Below are 15,863 nucleotides of genomic sequence, written 5' to 3'. Positions count from 1 at the left end.
GTATAATCAAACACAGCTGGACTCAAATGAAGGTGTAAAACCATCTCAAGGATGATCAGAAGAAATGGACAGCACCCAAATAAATATGAGTGTCACAGCAAAGGGTCTGAATACTTATGGCTGTGTGATGTTTCAGTTTTTCTTTTTTAATAAATCTGCAAAAGAAAATTCTGTCAATATGGGGGGCTGTGTGTACATTAATGAGAGAAAAAATGAACTTAAATGATTTTACCAAATGGCGGCAATATAACAAAGAGTGAAACATTTGAGAGAGAGCACCATTTCGTTATTATAAATGGCTAACGCACGGCCCCCTGGCCACGGCTCAGAGCAAGCCTTGCGTGCCGGAGTGGTCATGAGCTGGAGAAACCCGGTGGTTGAGGAGTGGTCCCCTAAATCATTGGACAAGGAGATGCCGCCGGCAAGGGCGCAGATGGTACTGGTATCCACTCAGATTCATAATGACACCGATCCATCCCCTCCACTTTTTAATCACCGCCTCTTCCTGAAATTGGATCTCTAACTTGGCAAGGCAGACAAATTTTACAAGCCCAACATGGAATTCATGCTATCTGCTTCTCACTTAAAACACTACTTGTATAGTTACATGTTTTGTTGTACGTTTGTTAGGCTGGGAAGTGCTGCGAGCACTCAACTCTGGCCTTACGTGTCGGGAGGTTTAAATTCTGATTAAGTGGAAATTGTACACACCATCACCGCACCGTGTCATGAGTCTCACTCCCCACACTGTAAAATGTGTTGTTCAACTAAAAACAATTCACACAGATAATTGGAACTTTATCTCTGCTTAGCTAGATACGTCTTGTGACATGTACTCAATACTAGCTGAATTGAAATACCTTCAAAATATTAGTGGAAAAAGTTCCATCTTTTTTTTAACTTTGAGGCAACACCTTATTTTTTTATAGTGTCTGTCCAGTGGCTAGGGTCTTTAAAAACAGGTAACACTAAAGGTTGCCGCACACAGAGCGACGGGGTCCGAACCCGTCTGAACTGTCGCGCAGTTTGCGTGGTTTGGCAACTGTGAGTGGCCGATCTGATTGACCCCTGTTTTCACTGCGATTTAAAATTTGAACCATCGTCGCAGCTTACAGCCAATCAAAATGCACACAAGCTTTCACTCAAGCTGAAAATACATTTCCGGGTTTTTACACAAACAAGACACCGAACGGCCACCACACCACCTCAAGCCAAATAATTGGCGTATATAAACCATCAAATATTGTGTTTTCCATCGATATATATATATATAATGTATAATAGAACAATGCTAATGCTCTACAAAAGGTTTCATTGAAGCATGCATTTTGCGGGGTCAAGTTGGTTTACATACATACATATTAAGTAAAGACACAACAGACACTATAGTGCTTTAAATTTAGTAAAAGTAATGAAAATGACAAATAATGACATTCCCAGTCACATGATGGAAATCAATAGCTGCACTTTTCAGTCTAGGTTCAACAGCACTAAATGAGACTTAAGTTCCCTTCAGTACAATTAGTTTGTGCAGCTATCACCACTCTAATAGGACTCTGGTGAGCATCTCCTCACCAACATGCAGATGACTTCATCGACTTCAGCGAGTATCAGGTCAGCACATTTGATAAGATGATATAATCACATCTTGCCATAAGTCAAACAAGTGTAATGAGGCAAGGTAATCACTTCCTGGGCAAGGAAAGGGTGATAATTGTTTTATTTGGCTTTATTGTGTTTAGCTTGCTAATTAATCTACATGCATCTCAACATACAAACACAATGTTCCCACTGGTAATGTTTTACGATAACTGCCAAGTTGGAACATTCAACACCACCAGCTATCAATGTTCCGTTGATAGTCAGTAGTGGTAATGCTAATCATGGAAGAAAAAAAAACACACTGTAGTATGTAAACATGTAGTATGAATACAGAAAAACTCACATAGGTATGTGAAAAAAAAACATTTAAAAAAATTTAAACTCATCTTAACTCAATTTGATTTTGATAGGACTTTAAAAATAACTGCAGCTGCAAGAAAGTGCTGTACATAAATACAAGTCGAACATAAGACAACTCAACATAGCATAATTGAGACCATCCATCCATCCATTTGTCATACCACTTATTCTCACTAGGGTCGCGGGCAGGCTGGAGCCTATCCCAGCTATCTTCGGGCAAGAGGCGGCGTATACCCTGAACTGGTCGCCAGCCAATCGCAGGGCAGATATAAACAAAAAAACATTCACACTAGCATTTACACCGACGGGAGTCTTCAATTAACCTACCATGCATGTTTTTGGGATGTGGGAAGAAACCGGAGTACCCAGAGAAAACCCACGCAGGCACGGGGGGAGAACATGCAAACTCCACACAGGCGGGACCAGGATTTGAACTAATTGAGAACATATATTAAAAAAAATAAATATGAAACCAGACAAATATAGACCAGTACTTCAACAAGTGAATATTATTTCACAAGACCAAAATGTCTTTATGATGCTGTGGCTAATTGGTAGTTTGAAGCAGAATCCCTGGAGGTAAACTTCATGCATTCCATCTGTAGATGGAGACCGCAGAGGCTCTTTCTATCAGAGCAGGCCATCTGTTTGGGTTTCAAAGACATTTAACTGCTCACTGCCATACCTATTGAATCGACCTGTTTCCCCACCAAGGATCTTTTTAGTTATGACTCATTACTTACTTACCTCTCAGCCAAATGTCACGATATGAAACACCTCAAAGACCCATCCATCCATCCATCCTTTTTCTACACCGCTTATCCTCACCAGGGTCGCGGGCTGCTGGAGCCTATCCCAGCTATCTTCTTCGGGAGGGAGGCGGGGTACACCCTGAACCGGTCGCCAGCCAATTGCAGACCTCAAAGACCCACGCCATGATTTCGACTTGTATTGTGCATTGATAGTTTAGCCCATCTCCCCTTTAAAAATATATCTTACTTCCTTTTACATATTCGATCTTGTTTCTGCATCCCTCTCGCAAGTGGCAAGTGGAATCATAATTTTTATTATTCACTCTCAATGAGATCAGAGATTTATTAGACAATACCTTGAATGTAGAGGCTATTGGCTGTCAACCAGTTCAGGGTGTACCCCGCTTCTCGCCCGAAGATAGCCGGGATAGGCTCCAGCACCCCCGCGACCCTAGTGAGGATAAGCAGTATGGGAAAATGAATGAATGAATTTTTGTTTTAAAACACAATCCAGTATATGGCTTGTTGGTTGCATGGCGGGTGGCTGGGTCTCACTAGCTTTAAACCCTTAATGTATTTTTTGCGTGTGAAACCTTATGTGCATTTTCATTGGCTGTAATCTGTGACATTGCTACACCGTGCAAAACCTGTAAAGTATGTAAACAATGTAAACTAGTTGCTGAACCCTGCACACGGCGCGAGATTTCAGTCGGGTTCGGCCGCATTGCTCGGCGTGCGGCGGGCATAAGTCGATCTGGTGGAATGGTGGAGTTTGGGACTGGCATAAACCTGCAGCGAGAGATGATGATTATTGTTTGCAGATGGGTCCCTGCCCTTACACAACGGTCTCCAAAATTGCACACAAACACCCATACGGAGGGGAAGGGTCGGGGCTCAAAGAGGAGAGGCAGAAGACCTGACACCTAATGTAAATTTGCCGATCACGTAGTATTTGGACGATGACCAATTTCCGTCAGCACTCGGATTTGAACACTTTTCAAAGACCTTCGTCTTCAGATAGCTCCTCCAGGCAACACTGTGTTGCTATGTTCAGCGTCAACTGGTTATGGATTTTTATCACATTTCCCCTTGTTGTCACTATGCGTTTACATGCCGACCGGAAGTTAATATGCCACACGTTACACCAAACTTCTGCATGCATAGTTGTGTTGCACAAAGTACCGATAGGAGTACCGAACCAAGATATTTTGAAGTAAAAAATAGCACGGTACCAGTTTTTCAACATACCAGTGTTAAAACACACACACACTACAGCGCTCCAATTCTGTCTTAAAGGCCAGTACAGAGAAAGATGACGGTCAGCCAATGACTGCCTGTCTGACGACAAGTTACAGAAAGTGTGGAGAGAGGCTTCTGTGTGTCTCAGTGTGTGTGTGTCTGTGTGTGTGTGTGTGCCTGCTCGACTATGTGCGAGCCGGCGGGAGGAGAAAATGGCAAGCTGCCGAGCTGCTGCAGAGTGCAGACTCCACTTCCTCATGGAGAAACAAGATGCAAGCGGAATCATTTGTAACTATTCGCTACTACTCGCTCTTAGCGGTGCTCATAGGTATCTTAACATACATTAGCATTAGCACACATTAGCATGCATGAGCAGCGCACTACACTAACTTTTGCACTAGTAGCACTGTGCGACCAACATTTTCAGTTGGTTCCTCTCAGAGGTCCTGCACCAGCATCTTTTGCTGTACTCCTGCTTTGTTTGCCTTGCCTCCTACCTACCAGAACCTCACAGCTGTTGACCTCATTGCACAACCATATCCGGATTCAACTCCACTGGTTCATGCCTCAACAGATTCAATAAATATTCATGACATAAAACAGCCTTCGTCCCATGTCTTCTCTTGGGTACCTAACAGTAGGAAATCACACACACAAAAAAATGTCAGTGATGCACTTTACAACCATGACAGATGACATTTTCAATGGGAGACCGGTCTGGACTGCAGGCAGGCCAGTTTAGTACCCGCACTCTTTTACTATGAAGCTAGGCTGTTGTAACACATGCAGAATGTGGTTTGCCATTGTCTTGCTAAAATAAGCAGGGGCGTCCAAGAAAAAGACGATGCTTGGATGGCAGCATCTTTTTCTCCAAAACCTGTATGTACCTTTCAGCATTAATGGTGCCTTCACAGATGTGTAAGTTACCCATGCCATTGGCACTAACACAGCCCCATACCATCACAGATGCTGGCTTTTGAACTTTGCGTCCATAACAGTCCAGATGGTTCCTTTCCTCTTTGGCCCGGAGGACACAACGTCCACAATTTCCAAAAACAATTTGAAATGTGGACTCGTCGGAAAACAGAACACTTTTCCACTTTGCATCACTCCTGTTCTGCTTTTCGGTCAAGCAGAATGGAAAATCTGTATCCCTTTTATGCCAAAAGTTTTACTGTGTCACAGTGGAGTTTTTAAGCTTCCGCTGTGGCATTGTAATTGAGGTTTACTGAGAATCAGACTTTATCAGTCGAACAGAACAAAGTTTCTAGGAGGGAGAGAGAAACAAAGACAAAAGACAAAGCACTAATTGTAAACAGGATGAGAGAAGTAAATCATTACATTATCTACAACAATGAAACATTAAATATGAGTGTTGCATGGGGCTGTAGTGCTACACCCTGTGAGGGAAGGACAGAACAAGATAGAACAGGACAAGGACAGGAGAAGAAGCATGCAGGACAAGGGTCGTGAACTCGGCTGTACAACTTAAGTGTGGTGGCATTAATTATGTAAATTATAAAAGTCTACAGGACGAGAGTATAAGTGAGGGGATACAGAAGTGATTTGCATATTCATGAGTTATTTGTTGCAGTAAGGCCGTGACCCCACACCCAGTGGAAGAGTCCTAGGGTTGTGTGCCTGTGGATACATGCAAGTAAATTGATACCGTTTTACATGCACAAAGACTGACAGAAGTGTCCTGTAATTGCTGTGGCCGCACCACGGCAGCTGAGGACCCCACCCAATCAATCGAGGCTCCGGAACAGCAAACACAGGGACAAGAGGAGAAGATCCCCACAGCATGCATGTGTCTTTTCAACATGCAAACCAATCTAAAATGTGTGAAAATAAAAAGAAATAAATAGAATAATAAAACAACAACAACCTCGACAACAAAGAATATAGAATCCCATTGCTTACTTTCGCACTTATGAAAATAGTCTTTCTATTGTCAAATGGCACCCTACTCAGGCAAAGGAATCAAGAGTCTTGATTTAGCATGTTGAGGAAAGGTGACCAGCTATCTACGTATATGTGTAATTGATTTTTTCGTTCTGCTGATATTTTTTCTAACGCAATATATTCTATGATGAGATTTAGCCACTTATTGATGTTAATAGCTAATTTGTTTTTCCAGTTTAATAGAATTGTTTTCTTAGCGGTAGCTAACGCGACAAGTAATGATTGTGAATATTTATTAGGGAGGTCAATTATGCTTAAGTCGCCAAGTATGCACAATCTTCGGGAAAGTGGAATCCTGCAGTTTAAAATGCACTTTTTTTTGTTTAACCGAAGACCAAAAGCATTGAATTGGTGTAAATTCCCATATGGCATGAAAATAGGTGTCTGGGGTATTTTTGGTGCATTGCACGCATATATTAGATGGAGAGAAAAGTGTGTTCTATGGAGCACTTGATATTGTATAAACTGTCGATTTGTGTTTTTTGTCATTCTAAGCCAGCGGTGCCCAAACTTTTTTTCCCCAAGAGCTACTTTTCAAGCAGCCAACCTCCCGCGATCTACCTTTTTTTGGGGGGGTGGGGGCCGCGACCATGTCTCCGGTTTGAGAGCGCAGAGCGCTACCAGTGAGCTAAAATTCTGGGCCGCCGACACAGCTCAGCACCAATATATGTTGATGTACCTTGCATCACCGCATGAGCCAATCTGGCACATCACAACATAATTAACAATGTACATTTTTTTGTCATTACCTGAGTTCAGCCAGGGATGCGTAGTCAGTGCCGTATTTTCCGTGCACAGTCCTAAAATGCCGCTCCACATTTCTGTTCTTTGGTAATGCGATGGCAGACTGGCAGATGAGGCATACACATTTCGATAATGTCATCGTGAAAAAATACTCCTCGTCCCATTCCGTATGAAAGTGGTAAGTTTTTGTCTTCTGACTTGGTCCAGCTCCCCCACTCATTTTTATAACCTTTCTTAAGTTTAAGAGAAAAAACCGAGAGATAAAAATTGGAGGTAACTCACTGACTAGCCTGTTCATTTTGACACAGTTGGCGCCGTTGTTTGCGCATCTGCAGTTACCTTTTAGCAGCGCTGTTTGCGCATGTGCGTGACCTAAGTGTCAGAAAAATTTAGATATTATGGATTATATATATATATCAATCAAGCAACGGGATGGACAATAGGCTGATGTCTTTTTTTTTTATGTCACGTGATGTCATGCGATCTACCAATACTACCTTCGCGGTCGACTGGTCGATCGCGATCGACGCATTGAGCACCCCTGTTTTAAACGTATTATTACAAATCTGTATCCAGTAGCTACGGTCAGCAGACATGGATAGGTCTTCTTCCCATTTCGTGATTGGTAAGTGCATTGATTTATTACGTGAAATTAATTTATAAACTTTTGAGAGATTTCTTTTACTTCGCGGGAATAGCTTCATTATTTGCTTGACAAACTCCGGCAGTTCTAGGGTGGTCTGGAGTGTTGATATTCTTTTTTTTTTTATTATTGCTGCTTTTAATTTATTGTATTGAAGAACGTTTCCGGCTGTCATTTGGAATTCTTGGACCAGTTCATCACGTGTCCTAAAAACATTATTGTTAAATAGTTGTTGTAGGTGGTTAATTCCATGTTGTTCCCATGTACTACAATGAAGGGGTATATTATTAATTTCGAAATCTGGATTATGACAGATTGGGAGCTATTTGAGATCCTGTCGATTCTAAACTTTTCCACCAAGCCATTAAGGTGGATGCGATTATTGGATTCTTGAAATATTTATGGCGTTTTGGTAGTTTGATGTTGTTGCAGTCTGTTTGTTCCAATTCTAGCCAAGAATCACACTCCTCACTGTGGTGCAACCTTTTGATGAGTGAAGGGAATATAGAATACTTTATATTCTAATGTGTAATTCTAACTAGTTTGGAAGAGAATGTGTATTGGAGTATAGGGGTATTTGGCCCCATCGGGGGGTATTTGGAGACACATCTCAAGGAAGAAAGGAACTGCGGGGAGCCACTATAAAAATTGAATGCAGGAATGTGAGCCGACATCTGCAGGCGACACCTGGAGCAGAAGTCTGGAGCCAGATCAGATGGTCCACAGAACAACGATGACGTCAGATTACGGACCAATCAGACGACAGTGATTCCATACTGGCCTGTTTGAAACATTGTATAAAGTCTGGGGTAGAGTCAGATAGTTTTGGTTCGACTACTTTATCTGCTAAGGATAAGATAGGGATAGTTACGAACCCAGAGCTCTGCAAATGTATAGACTCCTCTGTCAGGAATAAATTGGTTGGTTTTTAAACATTGTTGTGAACGAAGTTCTTTCACGAAAACGAACACGCTTGGAACCACGGGAGTTAGGAGATTTTAAAACACAGGTTCCTTTATGAGGTATTGTAATTGCTTAGCTAAATAAAGTTGGGAGCATTTCGGCTTCCCTCCTGTTTACTTTTCTGAAGAGTAGATAGACTGATTCTACTTTTCCTATTTTTGGAATAAAAATTTATTACAGAAGAATCTAAATGTGGTCTTAAATGGAATCATTGAAAATAAATAATTTATTTGAGGTAAGGTTTTCATTTTTATTGTAGCTATTCTTATTATTATTCCAGCATCTTAAATCCATCTTAGATGAGCTTGGGCCCAGAGAAGCCCGCGGTGTTTCTGGGTGTTGTTGATAAATGGCTTTTACTTTGCATAGTAGAGTTTCAAGTTGCACCTACGGATGTAGCGCCGAACTGTATTTACTGACATTGGTTTTCTGAAGTGTTCCTGAGCCCATGTGGTGATATCCTTCCACATTGATGTCGGTTTTTGATGGAGTGCCTCCTGAGTGATCAAAGGTCACGGTCATTCAATGTTGGTTTTCGGCCTTGCCGCTTACATGCAGTGATTTCTCCAGATTCTCTGAACCTTTTGATGATATTATGGACCGTAGATGATGAAATCCCGAAATTCCTTGCAATTGTACATTGAGGAACATTGTCCGTAAGCTGTTCGACTATTTTCTCACACACTTGTTCACAAAGAGGTGAACCTCGCCCCATCTTTGCTTGTGAATGACTGAGCAAATCAGGGAAGCTCCTTTTATACCCAATCATGGCACCCACCTGTTCCCAATTAGCCTGTTCACCTGTGGGATGTTCCAAACAGGTGTTTGATGAGCATTCCTCAACTTTTTAAGTCTTTTTTGCCACCTGTTCCAGCTTTTTTGGAATGTGTTGCAGCCATAAAATTGTAAGTTAATGATTATTTGCTAAAAACAATAAAGTTTATCAGTTTGAACATTAAATATCTTGTCTTTGTAGTGTATTCAATTAAATATAGGTTGAACATAATTTGCAAATCATTGTATTCTGTTTTTATTTATGTTTCACACGACGTCCCAACTTCATTGGAATTGGGGTTTTAAGAATAGGCTGCGCGACTACAACTGAACACAATTCTCACCTTGTTTTTCAGAAATGTATACAGTTGTCATACAGTTGAACTTTAAAAGCAAAAGAGCATTTTTAAAAGTCATTTTGGATAATATAATGTAGACACATTGAAAGAGGGAGATAAAACTCTTTTGGGGGGGGGGGGGGGGAAGTTATTGACACCTTTGAACTGTTTTTGACAGAAGCCCAAGTAGCAAGCCAAGCCACCTTCTTTGGGAATGACACTGAGTCACTCACTTAAAATTCTGTGGAGCAGAGGCAGGGCTACAGACTTACAATGCAATGGGAGAAGGGGGTAGAGAAAAATAGGAGGACAGGATAGGACAAAGTAGAAGAGGGGAGGAAAAACTACAAACAACTGATGTATAAAAAAAATAATATTTTCCATGTCTGTCCTGTTTGTTCCTTAACCTCTCCTCCAGAAGACAGCTTTTATGCATCTGGTGATCAAGCCTTTCGTCCTCAAACTCTTAAAGCCATTAACAACTCTAACTTGTGCAAATTATATCTCACCCTTTTACTAGCTCTCTCACACACAGACCTTTCCTTACCAGGAGCCGTCACTCTGATGCTCGCCTGCTATGCATAATAATGCAAGCGCTGACATTTGAGAGTGCAGAGAGGACACGCTGACAAATCCACATGATATCTCTACCATTGCCCCATGAGAAAGCAGGAAAGAGGGTTTCAGCCAGCGCACTGCACCTCTATATTGGAACAACAGATGACTGATTAATGTAAAGTCAGTCCTAGTCCTTGATATTTCAGTATGATAATAAGACACAAATTCAGCTATGGTGCCAGCTGCCAGCTACTCAAATTAACCTTCTACAATATGCTACTGCACTTGGGTCAAATCTCTGCAGGCACTTAACAATGCTCCTGTGTTCTCATCCGTTCCACTGGGTTCAGACCCAGTTAACGTGGAGCTACAGAGGTGGCTGATAGAGCTGGTATACAGATGCTATCAATGATGGATGACAGCCCGAGACTACGGTAGATGTACCTGTCCTTGACGCTCACTTTGAAATTGTACATTATACAAAAATGGCAGCAAAGTTTTACTTGCAAAATAAAGCATGCCCCACGATGGATATTACTCAATTTTATTTATTTTTTTGCAAAGCTGTGATTGTTTTTTTTTTTTTTTTTTTTTTTACTGTGACCCCTTTTCACAACATTATTTCATATGGCTTACTAAAGAAATGTGTATCACAATAACAATAATAAAATTACAGTCTATAGTGGTGAAGTACCAAAAGCCTGTTCTACGTTTGCAGGCCACACAGCACAACATGAACTGGGTAAATCATTAACTTACTGAATGTACAACACGATTAGGGCGATCAGATTCATGACAGACAAAATAGTACAGTAGAGAACAAACAAGCTTAAGAAACACCATACACTACAGCCAACATTTTTGATGCAAAGCAACAGCTTTATACCATCCCACTCTTTCATTCGTAGTATTCAAGAACATTTACCGGTAGTTTGGAAAAAGAAAGGTACAGCATTATTGATGTTAGCGGTTTAGAAAGCTACTACCCCAACCACTCTGGATAATCAAATTTAAAACAAGGCTATTCCTCCCTAACGGCGTCGATGTCTTCTCACAGCGGCTCTATTAGAGTCGTATTTATCATCACTACAGAGATCAGTTGAGCGCTGATGATAAGTTACAAAAGCTGAACCAATACCACCCTGACAGGGAACAATAAATTACTGTGAGGCAGCCCTCTCTCTAATTATATCAATAAGAATGAATTAAAGCTCAAGCACAACCAATATAAGCCGGTGTCTGTAAGTTTGAAAAGTAACAAACAACGACTACACAAAAAGTGTACTCATCTTACAGCTGTGTTGTAATTAATAAATGCGCAAATTGTCCCTGTAGTAATTTCTCAGAATATTATTTGTGTAGCATGGCACTGCATTATATCAGAAAGTTTAACCCATCCATCCCATGTTTTATTTATCTGAATGTTCTGTAATTATATTTACCACTGTTTAAAATACATAACACGCACCCCCCTAAATCCTTGATTCAATTAACTGATGTTGGTCCACAAGGGTTTTAGCCACGGCTAGAGAAAATCTGGTTAGACGTGTTCCATTCTATTTTATGTAAGACAATGGAATCAGCTTTATCGTGGAGGTGAAAGAGTGACATCGAGTGAAGGCGGAAGTAAGTAATCATATAATAACTCATAAGTATGTTATACAATTAAAGTATATCTGCATAAAACGAATCCAGGCGAGCGCTGGTCTGTACATGGTGTAGCATGATAAATATATTATCTAGGGGATAAAATATGGGTCTCACCACCTTTGTGACACAATGTATTCCTGATAACTCACTCCCCATTGCCTCCATCTTTGCAACTGCAGTGTAGCCACAGAATTAAAAATTTACAAATGAAAAATAGCTCAGTTATGACACCCCGTTTAGATCATGTAAAAATAAATATAAATGTACAGTAACATCATTGAAACTAAGTCATCTTATTCCAGTATTTATATGAATATTATATTAGGGGTCTAAAAGCAACAAAATATATTAATCGAGCATTATGGTTCATTGACGCAATTGAAAACAGAACATGTTGAATATTCCTCATTGCCATAGCATTTCAAATACCATGCATGATGCATATTAGCCATCATATCTTTACACCAACGGTATACACAACAGTAGATAATACAATAATACAGAACAACATGCTTTATTTCTGTAATTTTAGTAGGAGAATACTTTTTTTTTTAAAACTTGCTTTTTTTCTAATGTTGATTTCCCCCTTTAGATTTTACAAAACAAAAGCCAAATAATAATGATGAAAGGTCGTAACAACCCAGTTGGCTCACCCCCTGCAAACCCTCTGAGGCTGCAGAGAAAACTCTAATTGGTTCTGAGCTTTTGTACTCACTTTGTTTATTCAGATGTTTGGACTCACCTCTGGATTTGTCCACTTGTTTGAGATCTTTTCTTCCATCTGTCGTGTACAGTCTAGCAGGTCACAACAGTGTCTATTCTACAGCATACACACAGACAACAGAAGCAAAATTATTATAAATTATTTGGTAGTATTAGTAGTGTTAGTATATACAGCAGAGACAAAGATCAGTGAAACTCAAATAATGAATCACTTTGGTGTGAATTACTGGAATCAAGTTTCTAATATAGTTTTAGCAGCGTAATGAGGTAGGTAAGGTCAACGGCAAATAAGTTTGACAGGCAAAGATTGAAAAACTCAAACGGAATCGATATATCCACTCCCAGGATTGTCTCACAGGAATACACAGAAAAAGGATAAAAAGATTGAGTGGTTTTAGCATGAATAATAGAGCCTTGGGCTGTGAGTGACCCCCTTTGTCTCGCACCAATCCATATGCGGCCCTGATGGAAGAGAAAGTGTTGCAGCTAATGTGAGCTACTTTGTTTTTCAGCGGCTTAGCCGCAGGCCAGAGGACAACACTGTTTCTACAGCAACAGTAAAACACTCCACGATGGTCACTGCTTCTTTGTTAAATTTTATATCTTGCTGCTAAAAAGTCCAGGTACTTGTTTTCAGCCATTTTTAACAGAACCGTTTGCTGGGGATTATGTGTTCTCATGTTAGAAATGTATTTAGTGCATTCCACAGACTCAGGTCAAATAGTGGAGCACAAAGTCCAAAGCAAACATGGTGAAGCAGCATTTAGCTATTATGCTGGACACAAATGGAATAAGTTGCCAACAGAAGTGATATCAGCCCGAAGTGTGAATGTATTTAATTCCAGGTTAAAAACTTCTTTTTTCTCATGCTTTTTAGAGCATTTACACTTTTAAATGATATTTCTTGCACTATATGCTGTTTTAGTTGTACTTTGATTTTTGTTTTGTTTTAAATGTTTATTAGCTGTTTTTTTCTTTGTTTTTAAATGTGTTTAATCATGTAAAGCACATTGAGTTACCTTGTGTATGAAATGCGCTATATCAATAAATTTGCTTTGCTTTGAGTTTAGTTTTGTGCAATCATTTTAGTTAACACTCCTTTTAGTTCATGCTCCTTTCAGTTATCACTCTATTGGGTGCTTTTCAAAGCAAAATGTGTGCACAAATGTACATTTTACTTTAAGTTCTATTCAGCAAACTTCCCCAAGTAATTACATTTATGATCAAGATATTCTTGGTGCACTAGTGTTGGTGGTGAAATTTGAAATTTTTTTCAAAAGGTTGACCTTATTGGGGTCTCTGACAAAATGCTCAGTCACCAGGACAGTGGCTGGCCAAAAATACCAGACCAGATTCCCTCAGTCACATTTTCATAAAAGCCATTTTGGAATAGAATAACTTGTGGTACATTATTGTTGTGCTCCACCGTACATTATGTGCGGATTATACTACGACCTGGAACAGCTCATATTATTATTTTTTTAAATTGTTGAATATAATCTTTCAAGGGGAAATTTAATGTACACTCTGCTTTATACATTTTGTGTTGCACACCATACACAAAACAAAATCATAGAGCTGTCAGAGTGAAAGGGGTACACAAGCAGTGCTTCAACTCTTGAGCTGAGGGCATGGGGAGAGTTAATAGTAGCCAGGAAAAACATAGCACATCTCCAAGAACTACTGTAGCTGATATTTTTACATTTCATCCACAACCGGGCTTTAACTGTGACCCTGCGGCTGGATAGCCTATGTCCAAACAGATGAGCTACTTACGGATTGTGCATCCTTGAGTTTCTTTGAAAACAGCAAAAACTAATACCTTTTAGCAGATTTGAACTTACTGTATGAGAAACTTTATTATGTTTCACCCATGAAATACCATGGGGCCTTTATTGACTGATAAACACCGTCACTCTCGAGTGCGTCCAACTGCTAGTAGCAACTTGACTGGTATAAATTGTTGTTTTAAAAGAGTCACAATGAGGAAAGCAGTTAAAATACATGAGCTTTTTCCCCCCCAGTACTCATATGTGACAGTGAAAGATGAATAAAAATGATTAGCAAGTGCAAGCACTTTAACCTTTAAATAATTCAATTTACCCCAAAATCCTGCAGTCATAATGCTTTGCTGAAAGCTAAAATCTGGAGACAGGAAAAAGGGTGAAGTCACAATTGAGGCCAACCCAAATTGACACAGAAATACAACCCCAATTCCAATAAAGTTGGGACGTTGTGTTAAAAATAAAGAAAAACAGAATACAATGATTTGCAAATCATGTTCAACCTATATTTAATTGAATACACAACAAAGACAAGATATTTAATGTTCAAACTGATAAACCTTATTGTTTTTAGCAAATAATCATTAACTTAGAATTTTATGGCTGCAACACGTTCCAAAAAAGCTGGGACAGGGTCATGTTTACCACTGTGTTACGTCACCTTTGTTAACAACATTCAATAAACGTTTGGGAACTGAGGACAGTAATTGTTGAAGCTTCGGAGGTGGAATTCTTTCCCATTCTTGCTTGATGTACAGCTTCAGCTGTTCAACAGTCCGTGGTCTCCGTTGTCGTATTTTACACTTCATAATGAGCCACACATTTTCAATGGGAGACAGGTCTGGACTGCAGGCAGGCCAGTCTAGTACCCGCACTCTTTTACTACGAAGCCACGCTGTTGTAACAGAATGTGGTTTGGCATTGTCTGTCATATGTGTGTGTGTGTGTGTGTTCCGGGTTTTGTCTTCCCCCCCTGTTTCACACACACCTGCTCCTGTGAGCATCTTCACCACCTGTGCCTCGTTCACCCTAATTACCCCTTGTATATAACCTCGTGTCTCATTTCCTCTCGTTGCCAGTTCGTTGTACCTTGTCGTCGCGTTCCAGCATTCCTTGTTTCCACGTCATAGATTCACAGTAAGACTTGACCCTGTTCCGATTATCGACCTTGCCTCTTTGCCTCATGTTTTTGGATACTGTTGCCTCTCTTGGATTGCCTGCCTGTGTACCGACCTATGCCCGTCTATTAAACCTCTCTTTTTGGAAACTGTCCATTTGTTTTGGAGTCGTGCATTTTTGGGTCCTATCCTCTGTTCCGTTCATGACAGAACGAACTGGCCAGAACATGGACCCAGCAGACTCAGACCCGGTGCGCAAAGCCCTTCAAGCGCAGGGTCAACGCCTCGCGAAGCAGGATGAGCAGATTGCCGCCCTCCACCTTCATCTAGAGGGACTGTCAAGGAATCAGGACAATATGATGAGACAGGTGGCCTCGCAGTTTGAACTTCTTTTGAAATTTTTTCAAGAGAAGGAACCAGTTGGCACCACACCCAGTACTGCCACGGTATTTCTGTGTGAAGTAGTCACCATGCAGCCACCTGCCACCTCCGCTGCTGTCTGCCCACAGCTCTCTCGACCGGAGAGGTTCTCTGGAGAATCTGGGAACATTAAGCCGTTCATCACGCAGTGCGAACTCCACTTTGAACTGCAGGCAGCCGCCTTCCCCAGCCGCCTTCCCCACCGAGCAGATCGCATTCGTCATTTCCCA

General features: G+C 40.7%; 1 protein-coding gene across 2 annotated transcripts in view; it reads right to left on the bottom strand.

Moving 5' to 3' along the window:
- Positions 1-15,863, bottom strand: part of trim44 (tripartite motif containing 44) — a 105,151-nt gene that overhangs the window by 68,066 nt on the left and 21,222 nt on the right. For both annotated transcript variants that reach the window (XM_061773497.1, XM_061773498.1), the window contains exon 3: positions 12,331-12,408. In XM_061773497.1, the coding sequence (XP_061629481.1) occupies positions 12,331-12,408 (78 nt within the window). The remainder of the gene's footprint in view (positions 1-12,330; positions 12,409-15,863) is intronic.

The sequence above is a fragment of the Phyllopteryx taeniolatus genome, chromosome 5 (assembly GCF_024500385.1).
Source record: "Phyllopteryx taeniolatus isolate TA_2022b chromosome 5, UOR_Ptae_1.2, whole genome shotgun sequence".
NCBI classification, from domain to species: Eukaryota; Metazoa; Chordata; class Actinopteri; order Syngnathiformes; family Syngnathidae; genus Phyllopteryx; species Phyllopteryx taeniolatus.
This window is presented reverse-complemented; position numbering and strand designations above follow the sequence as displayed.